This window comes from Paroedura picta, chromosome 5 (genome assembly GCF_049243985.1).
Source record: "Paroedura picta isolate Pp20150507F chromosome 5, Ppicta_v3.0, whole genome shotgun sequence".
Lineage (NCBI taxonomy): Eukaryota > Metazoa > Chordata > Lepidosauria > Squamata > Gekkonidae > Paroedura > Paroedura picta.
Window position 1 is genome coordinate 87,912,421 of NC_135373.1, and position 20,652 is coordinate 87,933,072.

The 20,652-nt window shown below is 39.7% G+C and overlaps 1 protein-coding gene across 11 annotated transcripts in view; it reads right to left on the reverse strand.

The window, feature by feature from the left end:
• Positions 1 to 20,652, reverse strand: part of PPFIA2 (PPFI scaffold protein A2) — a 230,818-nt gene that overhangs the window by 111,439 nt on the left and 98,727 nt on the right. For 6 of the 11 annotated variants that reach the window (XM_077338919.1, XM_077338917.1, XM_077338921.1 and 3 more), the window contains one exon: positions 11,538 to 11,600. The exons of the other annotated variants lie outside the window; for them this stretch is intronic. In XM_077338919.1, the coding sequence (XP_077195034.1) occupies positions 11,538 to 11,600 (63 nt within the window). The remainder of the gene's footprint in view (positions 1 to 11,537; positions 11,601 to 20,652) is intronic. 11 annotated transcript variants of the gene reach the window in all.

Genomic DNA, 20,652 nt, shown 5'->3' on the forward strand with positions numbered 1-20,652 from the left:
ACAAAATACATGTTTTCAACCAGAACCATGAATCAGTAGAAAAGGGAATGAACTGCAACTTTCCCTGTAAAAAATCACTCCTCGGAGCTGCTATTATATGTGGTAGAGAAAAGAAGCAAACTGCACCTTCTTATGTCCTGTGCTCCCTACCCCATGTACTTCTACATTTATTTATTTATTAATACCCCCACTGGAATTTGCTTTGGGGTAATGAATACAGATTAAAATCAATGTGTGTTTTTCACAGAACTATCTAACTGTTTTAAACACCATTCATTTAATTTGCATTAGGTGGGAAAACTTGCCAATTCCAATGCAGTAAAAATAGAACTGTGTTTATTGCTTTCTTTGCGCAAATAATGATGCAGAAGAAATCAGGTTCAAATTTCAACTTGACCTGTTTAGCATTTCTTATTGCTGGGGATAAATAGGATTAAAATAATTGTTATAATTGGAATGTTAATCACAGAAGAGATTTCCTGGCTTTAAAAATAACATACGGGTAGTGACACATATTCAAAAATCCAGCTGAGAAAAAGGAAAACAGTGTTCCCAATCAACAGATGTTCCCAATCAAGGATGGTGAAAAAACTGAGATTAGAGACATCCTGCAGAAACAAACATAGCAGCCTCCTGTCTGAAATGCTATGATCATTCCTGTCATTAAAAGAGTGTTAAAGGCATAGCAAGGAAGAATAAACATTCTAGCCATTAATTAAACACCTTGGACATCAATCAGCAGCAAAATCATGCTCGCAGCCAAATTGTCAAGCATTTTTTAAAGGAATAATGAGAAATGTACACAGCTGGAATAAGACTATTAACACTCTCCTATGCTGCAGAAACAAGTGTTGAAATAAATATTTTAAAGTAGTGTTATGGTTCTACTAATTTGCTTATTTAATTTTGGGGCGTAGAAATGGATTCCATGGTTGTAGCTTAACATGGCCCAACTGAAGGATCCTCAAGCAACACTAGAGTAATTCCTTGATCAAGCTTATCAAAACATCCGGAAATAATGGGCAATCTTTCTAGCTTTTGGTTTTGCGATAAGTTCCTCACTAACTTGTAAACACCGATAAAGCTGTTTTGACTGAGCAGTAATATCAGGGCTCTCTCAGCCTCACCTACCTCACAGGGTGTCTGTTGTGGGGAGAGGGAAGGGAAAGCGACTCTAAGCCACTTTGAGACTCCTTCGGGTAGAGAAAAGTGGCATATAAACCACCTCCTCCTCCTCGCCCTCCTTACCCTACTATTGACTTTGGACACTTAGTAATAAAACAACATGACTACCTTCAGTGTCTGAATGATTTCCAGTGTCTCCCTCCATCCATGCCTGGTTGTGTAGATCTCCTGGTGGCATAAGGCCTAGTTAGTCTGACATCCCCCTCCCCTGCAAACCTTTCAAAGCTGAGCATCAAGGAGAAATTCAGGCAGGGAAAAGTTGCCTGCTGGGCAAAGGGAATTAGAAGGATGCTGGGAGAATGGAGCCAGGGATGGAGCAAGGGAAGGATGTTGACCCTTGTTGATAAAGGACGTTTGTGGCTTAGAGACCTCCGTAAAACCTCTTGTAAGTATTGAGGCAGGAAACTCTGAGCTGTATCCAGAATAGTGCTTGTTGCTACCTGGCACATCTGACTATATAATTTGGGGGGTTAATCCAGTCTGAGGTGCCTCAGTGTCCTAATAGAGAAGCAAATACCAACTTAATCCCCACTATATTGCTTCTATGCAATGCAGATACTGTGAAGTGTTTTTCAGGCACCTTCTTTTTCAACCATGCATGGTGTAGAGCTGGTGAGATTTTATGGCAGAGAGGTCGGAATGGCAGACTTTTTACTTACATGGGAAACTATTATCTAAATCCCTTTGCTAAGTTGCATTTGTCCCTTGTCCATAGCCCCAGAACTCTCTTCCCAGAGAGATTCTCCTGACCCTTTCTGTTGCCATCTTCCACCAATAAATGAAAATGTCTTTGTTTTGTCTAGTGTTCCCTCAGTGATCCTTCCTGCCTGTCCTACTTTTAAAAACAAATTGTTGTTTTTAAGAATGCATATTTTAACTTGATATTAACTATTTGGATATGTTTTTATTTGGTTTCAATGGCTTTTAAAATGTGCTTTTAATATATATGTTTTTAACTTGTTAACTGCCTTGGCAGTCCTGTTGATGAAAGAAACACAAGATACAAATTAGAATAAATAAATAAATAGCAATGATACTGGTTCGACTGCTCAGATACTGTTGGCTAGGAGTACCTGTGGTGTAATTTTGGAACAGCATTTCCAACAAGAATAGGCATTTTGAGGACTAAAACTGGTTTAAGGGGAGCCCATAGTGCAAGCATCAAGAGCCCCACTCTTTCAGTTTTCTGCCATTGTTACCCATGGGCAACATAAGCTCCAGGAGGTAGAAAGTGTCATCCCCCCATATACAGGGTGTCTTCTGGTCAGGTTTGCACTCTGTGCATTTATGCATGCATGCGTGTCTGTCTTTCTCTCCTCTTGCATTAAAAATGTTATTGGGAGTATAGGAGGAAAAGTGAAACATTTGGTAAGTAAGGTGAAGGGGGGATTGTGAGGTACCCTGATCCAGTGCTGCTCAGGCACAAATATGCTGAGATGGAGAACTGGTTGTGACGGAGATGATGCTACCTAGTTGATGGCTTGACTTCCAGTGAAGTCAGCACTATTATTACTGGCAGGAGCAGGAACAGTGTCCTTTCAAAGAGCATGTTGTGCTCCTCCCTGCCTTTGAACTGTGCAAACTATATACCAGAGTATAACTTTTAGGATCCAAGTCACCATGTGCAGATCAGCTGCAACTGCAACCTCAAACTGCTCACCAACAGTAGAATACAAAATTCTGATATGAGGAAGTGACCTCACAAGAAAGGTTCCACTAGGGGAAGTGACCCAGAAACGACATTACAATGTGCCATCACTTGACCCTTGATGTGGAATTGACATAGAATATGACATCACAAAGTGATATCATATGCTTCTGAACTCCAACATCCCAAACTCATTCTCTTTGGCATCTCACCCAAAATCTCCAGTATGTTCCTGAGTTGGACAAGTTAGCTGAAACTGTAAGAAAGCATATGTGATTTCTGTTCATGCTATGATCTCAGCATGGCCTCAAACTACTTATTATGACCAAAGCATCTTTCTAGACCTTTTCTAGCCCATTTCTTTCACTCCAGCCTTTACTCATTTCCTTTACTCCAGAGATGTCCCTTGCTGCAACAGATTTTAATTATCAAAATGCTGCACTGACAGCTTTCATAGGAAACTGAAAAAAATCAACTTTATGGTTTTGATAAATCTTTGATACCATGGCATAGATGAAACTTGAAAGAGAGATTCCTATAGAAAATTAGAATTTCTATAATTAACAAAAATGTCTATGAGAAAAAATTGCTTCTTATTTCTGATTGGGAAGCAAATCATCTACACTTTATTCTCACTGAGACAAGTGAACCTTAGATCCAAAACCAGGCAATGCACATGGCAAACTTTGTAATGATGCAAAATGAATGTTGACCTGAGGCTCTCTCTCAGGCCCTCTCCCACCCCCTACTGCCCACAGCAAACACTCCTTTCATCTTGGTTAAGAGCAGTGGCTTCTAATCTGATGATCCAGGTTTGATTCCCCACGCCTCCAAATGCAGCCAGCTGGGTTGTCTTGGGCTAGTCACAGTCCTAATAATGCTGTTCTCACCGAGCAGTTATCTCAGAGCTCTCTCATTATTACTTACTTCACAGAGTGTCTGTTGTGGGGAGAGGAAGGGAAGGCAACTGTAAACTGCTTTGCAACTCCTTCAGGTAGTGAAAAGCAGGTAACTCTTCTTCTGCTTTAAACAATGACTTTAAAAACAGGACTGCCAGCTGTACATGCCCGGTGGGGTTTTTCGAGAGTTTAGCAAGCCTCACTGTGTAGTAGCTGCCTACCTGCACTGTCTTTAAAGGCTTCTAGGGAACCAGGATGGAAGAAGAATATGTTGCTCTAGTGGCAGCACAGTAACTAGGTCAGCAAGAGGCTGACGTGATGGCAGCAGTGAGGAGGTAGGACAGTGGAAGGTGTTACCTGGACAACAGTCTTGGGTGGTACCCTTGTTTAGTGCCACTGTTGATGTACCTTACTGAATGAGAAGACTGGTGAATTCAGTTTTGTAGAATCAGTCCAGTTTGAGCTTTACAGCAGAAACATGGGATAAGAAAATGTAAATATAAATATCTGTCAGTAAGGAAGTGGAAGTACTCTCTCGCCCCCTACTTCTCTATAACATCTGAAGCAACCCAAAATGCATGTGGCGTTGAAATTCCTCATTCAGTCTAACAAAGGAAAAAGCTCTATGGTACTACAGAATAAACATGTGCATGATCACCTGTCCTCACCAATTAAACAAGTAGCAAAGTCTTTCCCCTATAGGTGGAAAATTCCCCTTTCAGCAACCCTGTGGGAGAATGTGAAGGGTCTGGACAATTTTTTGGCATCATGTTGACATGTAAAGTTACTTCTGGTGCAAAACAAGAAGTGACATCATCCCATTGGCACAGTGGTCCAGGATTCACTCGAAACTCTGAGGTTTAACTAATAGGGGTTTATTTTTTTTATGGGGGGAGTGGAAATCCAAGACCATCACCCCAATGTGATGACATCACTTACACTTTTGCATCAGAAATTGTGTCATTCATCAGCTCAACACCTAAGATATTGCCCCTGACTCTGCAATTCTCTTGGGATACCCCTCTCCCCAACACTTTGCAGCCAGTACATTTTCAAGTTCATATTTGTTCACAATATTGCATAATATCAAACATGCTTTAATAGACACTGTATGCTGGAATAGAATGCTTTTCAGATATGTGCAGATCTTCTGATGTTATACTCTGTGGTATTAATATATATTTATATAAAGTATGGACAAGTCCTTCTGATTTTTATTTTCAGAGAAAACAGAAAGAACATTTCCAGATCAAACAGAAAAACAAATAAATATTCAAAAAGTAACATCTCCAGGCTAAACCCAGAAATTCTCATTGATTTATAAGATCAGTACTAACTAAATTAAAAGTGACAACAGTGCCTATGTAAATTATCTAGTTTTGAACGTTTTAAACTAAACCATCATTTTTCTGTGAATCATACTCTAAAGCTTTCTTAGAAAAAAAAGGTCAAGTATGTTGAAAACTAAATTGGATCATTTCCTCCTTGTATCACAGGGCAAATCGTATTACTGCTAAGATATGAATACGTATCTAAGAATGTTTTTCTCCTTCTGTTTAAACACAACATTACAATTTATATCTCACCCTAGGGAGCCTATTGATATGTTTTTCTTCTGTAAGTTATTTTAAGATATAAAGATAAACAATGATTTCTGTACTATCAAAAATGTACTACAGATTTTATCTCCCTGGCTCTTGGCACATTATCCGTTTGTAGTTCTGAATGTATATTTAATATAATTGTATATATGAACACTACCTCCTCACCAATACAAACATTTAGATGACTCAACATAATATTCCTTCCCAGCTGAATCTAGCTTGTAAACAAAATAAATGACATAATTATTCCGAGTTAAAATGTAATTCCCACTTCTCTGTGTATTGGGATTGTTAAAAGAGAATAAGAAAATCATCCATCCAAAAACATTCAATACAACTTCAAGTATGGAGCAGCTTATAAACATTTTAATGTATAATTAAAAGACTGGAAGATCAAGTTGTCAGAAGAAAGGGGGCAGTATAAGACAGTGGAAAACAAATAGGGAGACGGACATTCAAAATGAGCTATGAAGCAATTTATTAATTTTACATGCTCAGAAATGTGGAGTATTATTCAAGGCTGCTTACAATAGATTAGTACAATAAATTAGTATTAATTTTAAAACAATTTAAAGAACCACAGCACAAGACAAGTGTAAAACACTAGTCTAGAGTACAATCCAATATATCCCTTCAGAAAATCCATGATGATCAGTTAGGGAATGCTAACTGTTAGGAATGGCAACAACACAGCTCAGGCTCCTTCGCATCCTTTGGAAATAGAATATTAGCAGGGCACATACTTGCTTGGTTGATAGAGCTAACAGAAAGGACTCCTTAAAGGATTACAGTTCATGTGATTTTACCAGGAGAAGTGGGCCTTTCAGGTAGGGATGCAGTCTCCAGGTGAGATCTGGGGATCCCTTGGAACTGTAGCTCATCCCCAGGCAACAGAGATCAGTTCCCTGCAGAAAATGGCTACTTTGGAGAGTGGATCCATAGCACTATATTCCACCGAGGTGGAATTCCCTGCCTCAATGCCACCCACTCCCAAAGTCCTCAGGTACTTCCCAACCCAGAGCTGGCAACCCCAGTTCCAGGCTGTGTGAAGGGGTTTGAAGATAAAGACTGGCATCTTAAATTGAACCTAGAAGCAAACTGGTAGCTAGAACAGAGTAATCAGAGAATCTTGGACCCTCATAATTCCTAGAGATTTGTTATAGAGAATAAAAGGAGGGATTCCATGGTAGGAGTCACTCTTCAATTCCAACTTAGATGAAAATGGTAAATATCTCTTCTTTAATACAACATGTATCAGGCTGGAATTAAACTTTTTTCCCAGAGGAACAGTGAGAGAAGGAAAGTGTAGCCAACTGCCAGACTGACAACTGGGGAAAAGCCCAGAAGAGAAGAAGTGAGTTGGTTTAAATTAAGCTCTCAAAGGGGAAGAGAAAGCGAAAATGCAAGTGGTAGAGAAATCTAGGCCATTTTGATTTGAATTGAGGCCTACATTTGGGTGGAAATGGCCTTGGGACTATACATTGATTCTACTGGACCTCCCAGTGGCTTCCCATACTGTCATGCATAGGTATCCTTCTGGAGATGGTTGCTGGTTTGGGGATGGGGTGGAACCATATTTCAGTGATTCCTCTTTTACTGGGCCAACCAATTCCTGAAGGTGTCGCTGGGTGCCATCTTCTCCACATGTTACTTTACATGAAACCACTGGGAGAGATTGTTGAGGGATTTGGAGTGATGTGTCACCAGTATGCTGGCAACACTAACTTCGATTTCTCCAACTTAGCTAGCTGGGTCTATGAAAGTCTTGAACAGGTGCTGGGACAAGGAAATGGGATGCATGAGGGCCAATAAATTGAAACTCAGCCCAGGCAAGACTGAGACATCAGCTGAAGTTTCTGGACTGTTTTCAAAGGCGGTCCCCATAGAGCACATCACTGAATATAAATAGTGAATTTACACTATTTACAATCTCTTTTGACGCTTGCTATTTTATTTCTTTAACATATTTATATCCTTACTTCTTAGACCATAAGGTATGCAGTGGCACAACAACAAATTGGAAGGATATGAGAATAACATAATTGTTCATTAACACATAGAAACAACACACAGAGATAAAAAAAATGAAACTAAATTTGCCAAACCAGTTTATCCTCTAGAAATGCATTCCTAAATGCAGTGAGGAAAAGGCCTCTCCGCACCCACTCTGGCAGACCATTACAAACAACTGAGCCTACAATAGGAGAAAACACACACCTGTGATCTGCCTATTGAGATAATCCTAGGGAACACAATACTAGGCAAAGGCTGTCTAAAGAGCACAGTTGTCATATGGGATTATACTGGGAGATGCAGTTTGTTAAGTATGAGGACCCTAGGCAGTGAAGGACTTCAGTGATGACAATATGTGCTTGGATTGAGAGCCAGTGTAGTGTAGTGGTTAAGAGCAGTGGACTCTAACGTGGAAATAGGGTTGCCTACTTCAGGTTGGAAAATACCTGGAGACTTTGGGGATGGAGCCAGGAGTAGGCAGGATTTAGGGCAGGGAGGGACCTCAGTGGAGTATAATGCTATGGAGTCTACTCTCCAAAGCAACCATTTTTTTGTGGGGGAACTGATCATGGAGATAAACTATAATTCCTGGGGACTGGCATTTGAAAAACTAGGTTTAGAATCATAAAATCATAGAATCATAGAGTTGGAAGGCACCTCATGGGTCATCTAGTCCAATGGTCCGCAACCCCCGGTCCGGGGACCAGTCCTGGTCCGTGGATCAGTCAGTACCGGGCCGCAGCTCCTCCTCCCCAGCTGCTACCTTGGGGGCTGCCCTGTCACTCTGCCACTGGCTCACCTTTGGTGCTCTCTGGCGGCCGCCATGGCTGGGGCTCCCCCTTGGCGTGGCACTGTGCAGCTGCTGCTGGCAGCGCCCCCCAATGGGCAGCGGGAAGTCAGGGGTGCTGGTGGGAAAGCAAGTGGAGCAGGGGCTCAGGCGGCAGCGACATCCCTCAGCAAAAGACTACCCCATCCGGGCCTCAATAAAATTGTCAAGCGTTGACCGGTCCCCAGTGATAAAAAGGTTGGGGACCACTGATCTAGTCCAACCCCCTGCTCAATGCAGGACACTCACTGTATCCGCTTTGGGGAAAGGAAGAAAAAGCTATTTGTTTTGTAAAAATTCAATTTTGGGCTGGATTCATGATTTAAACCAATATACTTGTTGAATATGAAAATAAATTGGTGCAATAACCTTTAGACGTCAAATAATCTAAGGCAAAGAAACAGGGAAGTTTTGTTTTGAGGCAATGTTGCTACATCAGTTAAGATCAGCTTGTTTTTCACTTCAGCAGTTATTCTTTTTCTTGAAATAATCATTCAGGTTTCTTTGAGTAACTGCTAAGCATACTTACTAAGGTGTACTTTGTCATGACACACTTCTTTTTGAAACACTTGAGACACTGACTCTGTCTCAAGCACACAAGTACACAGAAGTAGAGGCACTCTTCACTGACTGAGAGAGATTGTTAACTGACTAATTAAATTATTGCCATGGTATTTCCAAAGTGTAATAATCTAGGAAAGGTAGATGTGTGTTATCTGTTTGTCCCAAGATAATACATAATCAATAGTAGGGATGGGCAAAAACTGGGTCACTCACGAAAGTTTGTGATGAATTTTTCCAGCTCATGGTTTGTGAAATAAAACTCATTGCAGGTCAGCTGGCAACATTTCTATACAAACAGTTTTTTCTAAATCTAAATGTTTGCCAAACCTCAAAGCAACAGATGTGTGAAACTTGGAAAGCATGTAAAGGAGCATCCTGCTTGCACAGGATCTATTCTATACATTCCTGAACATGCTTGTCATTACGACTGGCAGTCAATGACAGGTAGTCATTTTGACAGGCACAAGATCAAAAGTGTCTAGAACAGATCCTACATAAGCAAGAGATACTGATCTTGCAGGGTATCTCTGGTTGCGCTTCCTCTACTAGCCCTCCAAGTTTGGTGAAGATTGAATCTATGCTGTCTGAGTTACAGCACCCCAAAGAAAATGCTTTCTAGGGAAATGACAGCTGCCTTTTTGTTTTGTAGTCACACAGGAGATTTACTTTCCCCCTCTGCATTCTCAAGGCATCGTGAAATACAGCTTGACAATCAAGACTCCTGTATTCCCATGAGAATTTAGGAAATCCTACTGGATAAGTGCAAATTAAGACGCTGATTGTATGAGGAGGGTAAGACAAGCAGCTACTCCACCTCCTCATATGGGAGGACAGCAAAGTGCAAGTGGAGGCAGAAATGGTGAGTGGTAGGTGAAAATGATGGCAAAACAGTCATCATGGTGAGTGCCCTTCCCCCCAATCAAAAGCCTGAGGCCACTGCCACATCTTGCCACTTTACAGAGTCGCTCTTGGACATACGTTGACTGTACCATGGTACTTTTAGGATCTACTTTCTTATTGAGAATCTTGCTTTAATGCAGATTCAAGTGGCAAGCTGTATTGGTCGAAAGTAAAGGTGCCTCTGGACTCTAAATTTGCTTTAATGCAGTTTGATGTACTAAATTAACTTTATATCACATTACTGGCAGAAAATAGTGATAACATGAAATGATTACTGATGAGACCAGAAAGTACCAAAACAGGATTATAGCTGAGCAACAAGAAGAGAATAGTAATGACTATTGGAGAATTACACAACGTTAAGACTGACAATGAAGAAATTGAAATTGTTAAAAGATTTTCTTTTCTTTGGCTCCATCATCAACCAAAAGGAAGACTGCAATCAAGAAATCAGATCGAGACTGGAAAGGGCAGCTATGAAGGAGATAGAAAAGATCTGTACGTGTAAGGATGTGCTGCTGGAAACCAAGAGCAAGATAATTTATAGTATGGTATTTCCTATCACTATGTATGGGTGTGAAAGTTGGACAAGGAAGAAAGTTTGAGGTGGATTGGTCTGATGCAAAAGAACCAAGGTGGAGTTTAGTGGCACCTTTAAGAGCAGCAAAGTTTTATTCTGGGTATAAGCTTTTGTGTGCACACACGTTTCTTCAGATACATTGAAAAGTGCCACTGGACTCAGGAAGTTGGCAGGTCAGAAAGATGCTTCCTTTGAAAGATGAAATTGAAGGAGAGTTTTACAGAAATTATGGACTATTCAAAACACAAGTAAGTGTTTTGAACCTGAACTCTCCCTAGAAGTTAAAATAACTAAATCGAGGCTACTACAGTTTGGTCATATCCTGAGAAGACAAGACTATCATGCTTGGTAAAATTAAAGGCAGCAGAAAAAAGCAAGACTCGGCATGAGATGGATTGACACAAGGAAGACATGGATGTCATATTGCAAGACCTGACCATGTAAGAAGCTACTTGATGCACAACACTCAGACTTTTAATGTATGTCTAGTGTGGTTTTAAGAATACTCATGATGCTTTTTGATAGAAACAGGTGCAGACAATCTTTCTACTTCCCACTACAGCAATAAATTTGGTTATAAATTTCAAGCCACAATAGCACTTGATCCAGTCTGGAGGGGTACTCTGTTAATATAACATTTATTGCTGTCTCCAAATATTTATTCTCATTATTCCCTGAATGTGCATAGGTTATTCAAACATACAGCATTTCTGCTTCATCCATTTTGCATGTATTAATCATATTTTGAAACATGCATAATCATGCATACACATAGACAGGATACATCTGAGAGTTGTTAAACTTTATAACATGAAAGAAACAGACTTAATACAAGCATTTCTTTTTATGGAAGTGGATAATGTGGAATATAACAACTGTTATTATACTACAAGCATATGGATATGAGTTAATAACAAAAACTAGCTTCTCCCATTCTATTACATCTTTGTTCAATTAGGAGAAACTATGCATGTTTCTATGCTAAGAATAGTTACCTTCCAATTAGTGTATTTAGGCCCAATCTAGAAGTTAAGATAGCCTGTAGGTCCTACATTCTTTCATTCCAAATGACAGGAGCCTAAGCCAGGAAGTAAGCAACCAAGAACAACATATGATGATACTACCAATAGATACTACTAGGAGACCCATCAAATGATAACCTAGTTGATGGTAATTCAGAACCAACTATGACACCTAACTTGTAGTATAATGCACAGTATCCCTGAAATGAACATGAGTTTATAGATGGTAAAGAGCAAATTCACATTATGAGATATTGCATTTAAAACAGACAAAATCCAAGATATATAGAACATACATTAGGGCAGGATATGGTCCTTTGAATGTTATTCTCAATGCTCGTACCAGCAGCAACCGTCATCTGAAAAAAGTGTGCAACAGAGAGTCCACTGAATTGAAATGATTGATTTGCAAAATAATACAATATATCAAATGAGAGAGCCAGACCATATAATAAAATGTGGCTAAAATATTTCAGTGAAAAGTCAACATCCGTGCAGAGTATGTGTAAAGCTGTTTACAAAATATACATTCTTGATAAAATATATTAGAAAAGCCAGACATATAATTGCAGTTCAAATTGCAAGAATTATATTTACAATATAATAACAAACTAGATTTATTATTTTTGTTTTAAAATTCAAGGTTTTGTTCTAGAAAGATGTGTTTCTGCACATTGCCAATTAAAACAAATGGAATCTGGATAAGAATTGTATCATAATTTTGCACAGCTGTCATCCATTTCAATAGATTCCACAAGAGAACTTGCACAACTGGATTGTGATTGAAGTCCAGATATTCACAGAGATTTGTTACTTGCTTACGCCATAATCATGAACATTATAAATTTAAAAGTCATACAAAAGCAACCTCAAACAGAAAAATACAATAAAATGTTATCAAGTGAGCCATGTCTTAGTCATATATTTTAAAAAGTAAATATATTGTTTCCATTTGTTGCTCTTTGCAAAATAGACAATTTATAAGTAGACAGCAATTTAGAAGTGCATTAATTCTTGATCTTTTTGCTTAGTAAACTTCTGCATCATCTTTCCTTTTTATTTGATAGATACATTAAAATTTCATGACTCCAAATAAGCTGATTTTGTCCACATGCTTGTAAGTGTTCTTTCTATTAGCATTGATCTGTTCCACTTAATATTTCTGGTAAGGCCTTGTAGGAAGAGCGTGTCTCATGGCTTGTGCCCCTCAGCACTTAACACCCACTCAGGGTGGCTGTCCCACCCCTGAGTGCCTCCTCCTCCATCTGGCTTGCCTGTCTGTTCAGCGGCCAGCCAATCACCTTCCGACCCCACCCCAGACCACCCCCTCCTCCTTCCATGTCCTCTGATACTTGGAGGCTGCAGATCCCTGCCACTTGAGAGCATCCCCTGCTGGTGAGTTCCCTGCCCCTGGGGCCTCCAGCCTTTCCAGGTCCCCAGTCTAGCACCTATTGTATTCCTGAATGCAATGGGCTTGGCCCCTAGTGGATATATATTTCTCTGCAAGACTCTCCTGTAGATACAGCACCCTCATACTCCCACACTTATGATGCTGGGCAAGTTGGCTGTTTGTGAATCTCTTAGGCCATGCTTCTTTCTCTCCTTTTGATTGCAACTTGAATGTGAATTGGATCTGTTTGTAGCTGACACCTTTATTTAAAAGGCTTTTGAAATACAGGACCAAGAAAAAGCACTAAATAAATTATGTGACAGGAATAAGCAGTACAGAAAAAATTAAATTAAATATTTGCTCTAAAGGATCATTCTTTTTCACTTGTGAGATCTACTTTTCTGTTCTCTTTGGTTTTCACATTTAATTACTATAATTTCCATTAATGCACGTCCTCCCCCACATTCCACAGGAAGACCAATAGCTAGTCCTTCCCCAGTTCTTTTAGAGTTCTAAAAAGTGTCTGACTCCATCCATTCTCAGTGATAGCATTTTTCTCTTCTAGTTTCCACAGGGAGTATAACCTAGTGCCTATACAGCAAAAACTGCAGGACTGCAGAACAGTAATAACATCACTCAAAAGTTTTATGTGAGCTACTGCTAATCTTAGCTGATACTCTGAAGAACAAACGACTCACAAATGAATTTCAAGTCAGTCAATGAACACATTAATCAAATCACATAATTGCTCATCCTTTTATCTTTGTAGCCCCTCTACAGGCAACCATCATAGACCACCAGACAAAGATGATTCTGTGACACATATATCAGATATGTTTTGCTCTTAAATGGGGGTGGGGGAGAGAACCACACAAGTTTCCCAATTAGAGCAGGTATGTCCTAATATCTTCAAATTTTATATTGCTTATCCCTTTCTTTTAAAGAGTCTTCTTATTTATTTGATAGTTTTTTTCCATTTATTTATTATATTTTAAAAACTATATTTATTTATTATTCTATTTGTTAACTGCCACTCTTGGACTAGCCAGCTCGCAGTTGTTTACTGACAATAAAACACATAAAATCTAATAAGATGCAATTACATTTGGTGGAAGTACCACCAAAGCAATTACATAAGATGCGGACTTCTAATCTGGCATGCCGGGTTCGATTCTGCACTCCCCCACATGCATCCAGCTGGGTGACCTTGGGCTTGCCACGGCACTGATAAAACTGTTCTGACCGAGCAGTGCTCTCTCAGCCTCACCCACCCCACAGGGTGTCTGTTGTGGGGAGAGGAATGGGAAGGCGACTGTAAGCCGCTTTGAGCCTCCTTCGGGTAGGGAAAAGCGGCATATAAGAACCAACTCTTCTTCTTCTTCTTCTTCTACAACAGAAGGCGACAAAAATCCTATAACAATTGAACCCCCCTCCCCCCCAAAAAAAACAAAACTCTGCACTCAGTTCAACAATTCAACCCTCTCTCACCTGACTCCTTGCCTCAGGGTAAATATTAAAGATGGCTTGATGTCTAGAGGTGTCTGGAGGAGGGACCCAAGGATCTTCCTTGCCCTGACCTCAATCAAATGCCTGGTAGAAGAGCTCCTGTAGATATGTGAAAGCTCTGACAGAGTCCTTAGCTCTTCCAGCTTATTTTGTTAAAGTCTCTTATATTTTATAGACATATACATACAGCTAGATTTTCCCTTCACAATGGTCATGTTATGCATTATTATCTATTATTTCCACTTGACTATAATATTAAAGCCAGACTGCTTGAAGTCTTGTTTATAGGTTCCTTTCCAATTCTCAGAATTAACCTCTATGCGGTGAATGAAGTGATTTGTACGCCCCACTTTTTAAGGTCCATGAAAGAAGTCTTTGTGACTGTCAGCTTATCTACAACGGTCAGCTGGTTCCATGTAGACACTGATCTTTTGTTGTTAATAGTACTGAATCAAGCGAACTATTTCTGCTTCTGACTCACTTCAGAAATAAATCACTGATGTAATGTTTGGCTTTTCTCTATTGTCTACAGCCAGCTAATGAACCTTATGGCAGCCTCCTGAAGCTAAGGAAGTACCACCAAAGCTACTCAAATTATAGTAAGGTTGACTGGATTAGGATTTCAGTCTTATATCCTTTCCACATGATCGATCCATGCACACATCTACAGTACGCTAGCCATACTGCAAGAATTTTGAAAATATTTTCAATTACTGCCTGACATCATCAATATGACCATAAAGATTAGTATTAGTAGTGAGATAATCTTGCTGTTATTTGCCAGATGTAAAATAAATGAATAAACAATAAATATAGCTAACAATGCAGGACAAATAAAAGTTATATATAAAAGTTGTTGGGAGGGAGAACTGGGAAACAGTACGGGGCAGGGGATACAGAGAAAAATGAAGTGACCTGCATAAGTCCTTGTCGGTAACGCCCCATGCTCCTCTTCCACATGCAACGAGGTAGGTGATCTTGGGCTCGCCACAGCACTGATAAAACTGTTCTGATCGAGCAGTGATATCAGGGCCCTCATCCTCACCCACCTCACAGGGTGTCTGTTGTGGGGAGAGGAAAGGGAAGGCCACTTTGAGACTCCTTCGGGTAGAGAAAAGCAGCATACATGAACCAACTCCTCTTCTTTAAATGGAAAACTCTGATTTCCACTGATCTGATGGTACCTAGGTTTCTGTCATGGTGTAACTTTGAGGAACCCTTATCGAAACTCTATGGATATGTACCTTTCTGTCCTTCAGAACCTAGATTTGTAGGTTCAGAAGAGCTACGGGTGTAGGGAGGATGCTTGCCTTAAGTTTTTGGTAGGGTGGTGGTGGAAGTTCTCCTGCAAGGTTGTTGTCACTGACTTGTTCCTGAGCCATTCCATACACACCTGTAATTGCAGCTGTCTTTTCAAGACAGAGCAATGGGAAAAATGCTATGTGTCTATAACTGGGACCCCAGAAATTTAATCTGCTCCCAACTTGAGAGATTGTAGGTGAGTGGGGTGGGAGTGGGTGGGAGAGGATCCTGTGCATTTGGTGTGCTCAGCTTGCAGAGGGTCCATTCTATCTGCTTTTGAACCTGTGTCTGACATGTCCCGAAATAACACTTGGCTGGCTTGACTTTAGTCAAGCAGGAAGAGTGTTACATTCAATGAAAAGTTTTACTTCCAGGTAAATATATAATAGAATCATACCCTTGATGACAGGCAATGCCAGAGTTTTAATACAGCATTATGTCATGTCATGTGGATCCTCAGCTGCATTCCCCCTCAGCAAATTGCAAATAATAAAAGATTAATATTTTATCATAGTATAACAACTCACCCAATAATGCAGTCAGCAAGTAAATGAGGTATTCGCACAACGAAAGGAGACCTTTCTTTAAAAATACAGATGCAGTAGTTATATTTATTTCAAATATTATTACCAAACAGAATTTGTTTTCAAAAATCTCTGAAAACCTATCTTAAAATGCCATCAAAATTAAAGCTATCAGTGTGGTATTTTTGTGTGTGGAAGGTGTGTGTGTGTGTGGGGGGGGGAATGCCCTTTCCCTGTTAATTTGCAAAATTACTACCTTTGACAATTGGGATAATTTTCGCCCTAGACTTGTATGTACAGACTTATTTTCTGTCCACTGAACTGTAAGCAAAAGATGATCATGCTCCCTTGGCCATCAAAAAGGAATTTCCTGAAAATAATTAGATGTGCTACACAGGTGTGCTCCAGCGGAGTGTAATAACATATCCAGATGCACACAGTGGGAAGCACCCAAGTAAACTGCTACATCTTAAAATACATTTATTGTATTTTGAGAAAACCACATTATAATAAGAAGGGACATGCAGATTTTAAGCTGCCTACCTTTCAAATCACATTATAAGCTTCCCTCTGAATATAACTGGAAAATGAGGGAGATGGAGTAGTCACCCATCTGTCCAATGTTCCTGCAACTAATTGAGATACATCTATCTGAAAAAAATATGTATAGAGGCATTTTGGGGTTTGATAAGTAATACAGCAGGTTGGAATGGGGATTTGAGGGGCATGCTGTCCTGAACAGGAATGTGGAGCCCTGCACTGATTATGGTTTGAGACTAGCAAACTGATCTTCTTTATATATAAACTTGCAAATCATAATGAGTTAATTCAATATTATTTTTAAAAGTTGTGAGAATCTAATTGTTGTATAAGAGCTAGATGAAAATGTCATGGCCGAGTGTGTGTGTGTATGTATGCAAATTCCTGGGTGTCCCATCTTCCTCCCTCTGCTGCCTTGAGCTAAATTGTCCTTTGACCTGCCCATTACTGAAGCAGGACTGCATACCTCCTGGATTTCCAGTTTGATGTAGTGGCTCTCCCTGCCACACCTCTCCCTACCACAAACTTGGCCTCAGGCCAGCAACCAGCCATTGCTACTTCCTCTGCCACCATCTACCTGTTGCAATGGTGGGTCTCTGCTGGTCCTCTTGCTGCCTCTCCCACTGTCACTGCCACAGTAGAAATCACATAGCTTTATATAGATATGTCATTTTGTGCATTTCCTTGTAAACCCCAAAAAGGTATTTATATCTGGTAAGATTGCCCAGGTTGGAGATGTTTGTGGGACTGTGGAGGTGTGTTAACTTGAACCAATGACCTATTGATATTAAAACAGTAATATATGGAAAGGCTGTAGGATTTTTCCACTATTGTACAACAAACTGGTTTTGGAGGACTCAACCACTAAAGAAGTCACTGAAAACGGAAATTATCTAGAAACCGTTATGGTTGTTTCTTCGTGTATATAAAAGAAATGTATTGGAATTGTATTTGAAATTGTATTGGAATATACAGTATCACAAGAATATTGCATTAGAAAGGTACCTTGTTTTTCTGTTGATTTTCCATTGTAAACCTTTTTTCATGTTGTAATTGGACTGTAGAGGTGGGCAGGCACTGCAGTGGCAGCCACTTTTTGGTTCCTCAGTTATTGGAGGAAGAGGAAGCTATAGTTACGAATTCCTAATAGCAGTGTCTGCCTCTCCCATTTCCACAACCACCTTTGGCATGGAGAAGCCTAAATGAAATTAAATCTAGGCTATTCCCATCTAGCCTTGTCCATAGGCTATTCCCATGTAGCCTTGCTCTGAGACAACTTCCTCTACAAGTCTTCTTAGTTTTAACTTAGCAAAGCTGATTTCCAGCTCTTAACAAAAAATGTGAGCTATCAAAATACTGGTCAGGTCTTGTTCCATTCTAGGATGGTTTCATCCAGTGAGAAGGAAATTACAGATCTAGTCATTCACTCCAAGCATTGGGCAGCTAGATGTGGGGTTTTTATCATTGTTGCTCGAAGGATATGAGGAAAACCCCACTTTGTTTGATATGAGGATCGTTCCTGCAGCCCTACCTTTCATATTTGATGCAAAACACACACAGAGACCAATAGTTATCATTCACAGTGTTTGATATTCACCTATAGGTGAAACATTATTTTGCAATTATTATTGATTGAAAGTATTTTGTTATGGCTTTATTTTAATTTTCATGCTGCTTTGAGCAAAGATCACATAGCATCTACTAGCCTTAAATAAATGGAGAGGAAAACAGATCCTGGGTGTCTACCTACTATGCTCTTCTTCCCCTTTTTTTAAAAAAAATAGGTACTCTAATTTCATGCAATAGAATAATAAATGGAAACTTCAGAATAAGTCTTACCCACTATTTTCAAAAGCGCAAGGCTTCATTTCAGTAATTAGTCAAAAGTAAGAATGTGATACTCTGAATCATAGTCACCAGTCTTGCAAAAAAAAAAAACAACAACAACCAGTTTTCTTGGAGATCTCCCAACCTCTCAGTCTTTATGCCCAAATAAAAACAAAAATATGAAAAGACTATTGCATGAATGGCTTCATTTCAAACAATTATTGGTAATGCAACTTTTATTGCATATTTAGTTATTTTAACATTCTTATTCTCAAAGTAATTTAAAATTTTCAAATTATTGTTTACATTACATCTTCTCAATTAGGGAAATAGTGTTTCTATTTTCACATAAGTAAAATAAATGTAGCTCAGAGTTTATAGTAATAGTTATGAGTTTGAGGGTGGCTCACTTGAAAAGAATAAGAAGGAAGCAACTGTAATGCATAATGCTTTTGATAAGTAAGATAATTCTTTGCTTCAGTAAAAAGCAGCTGCGTCTTAACGCGGCCACTCATTGACACCTATTGAGGGCTGGCTGGAGGCATGCACAACCACCCTAGCAGCCTGTGGGCCAGATGCACTACCAGCATGCAGCGCACATGGAGTCAGGGTATGCAGGTCCTGGACCTCTTGTCCAGGAAACCATGGAAAGCAGATTCCCTCTCACCCACCCTCTATGTTAATGTGAATACAGCCTTGTTCTGTGTCTTTAGGAGTCATTTCATGGTCAACAATTTATCACAGCTATGGGTTTGCATGGAATGGATCCCGTGGGCGATCAGACTCCCTGAGTTTCGGGCCTCCCTATGAGGTAGCATGTAAACAAGTGCGGCTGATCCTGCTATCATGTCCCCTCTCAACTTATTGCTGGTGGCATGGGAACCCTCTGGTATTCAGGCAAAAAATTGTATGGTAGAAACCATTGCTACCACAGCATTTGCTGTGAGTGTCTACAAATTGCCATGGATTTGATGGTGTCATTTCTGGTGCATTCCTGAAATACCATCACATTGTCAACCACAGAGTTCTAAGCCTCAGTTGGATGCCGGTAAATCCCCCCACTGGCAAGCTTATTCATGCTAGAACAGGCTCCAGAACAGGAGATCCCCTGCACCCAAATGGGGCTTGAGATCCCTAGCAAGATCCCATGCCCAGAAAAAATATTCAAAATAACAAAAATATTGACTATATCTCAATACCGCCTCAGTCTCTACAGTTCTACAGATGTGGTATGATTTAAAGGCATATGTTATGGTTGATATAGTTGGAAGGCATCTTTTCTGTACCTAGAAAGATCTGCATCTGGCCACTGCCTAGACAGGACATCTCCTGGGAACCCTATATATCCAGGAATTCCATGATGAGAAAGATGTACGAATAAATAATGTAATTTCCAATTAATGCCCCCAAGGTTCTCTATAATAAAAGCAGAGTTATTCATGTTTCTCCAACCCTGTCTCTTCAGCCAACATCCATAGTGCCATCAAATGCTATTAGTGACCCAAAGACCTCATTGGAACCATCTTCTAAGCTGATATGAAATGGTGATCTTCAGGCACAAATCATAAATACTCAAGCTAGAGAAACAAAAACTAACATGAATAAAAGTCTGCCATACCAAACTGAAAGCTACAAATGAAGAACAGCTTTCAGAATGTACTCCACTTTTCATTCCCCATCACTCAATCTCCAAACAGCCTTTCCTTAATATCATTCCCACCAATGTCTATGCTATAAATAATTGCAGTATCTTGGTAATATAGTCTTATTCAAATAATTTCTTGTTATATGATAGACAGGGGAACAGCCACATTTTATGATTGTATTTCATATTAGCAAATTATTATTCCCCTTTTTGAAATGTTGTCCATCCCAGAAAAAACAAAGAATGTCTATATATCTGAACAAGAATCGGAAGCATGACTAAGTGAAAGACCAAATACCCGGGGGTGGGGTGGCAGCATTCAAATAAGTAACTCTAAATAAATATTGGTGTCCATGCACATTCTGATGAAACCTGGCTCCCAGCCCTTTATGCTAGCTTAAGCTGCAAATCTGAAGTAGTGACATGCTGTCTTTGCCTTATGTCACAGAAAAAATTATGCTCCCAACTGGCTGCTTGCTTTGGCCCATGTCCATGATTCCTAAATACGAAAACAGCAGCAAAAAGAGAGTATCATGGCCATTTCTGTGAAAGAAGCTGAGAAGCATCCAGGCCAGATAAACACATACAGATATTTCTAAAGGGAATTCATTTTTCTTGTACCCATACCAAAACTGTGGAAGCTTAAAGCATATAGGGTAAGTGTCCAGCTGCTGCTT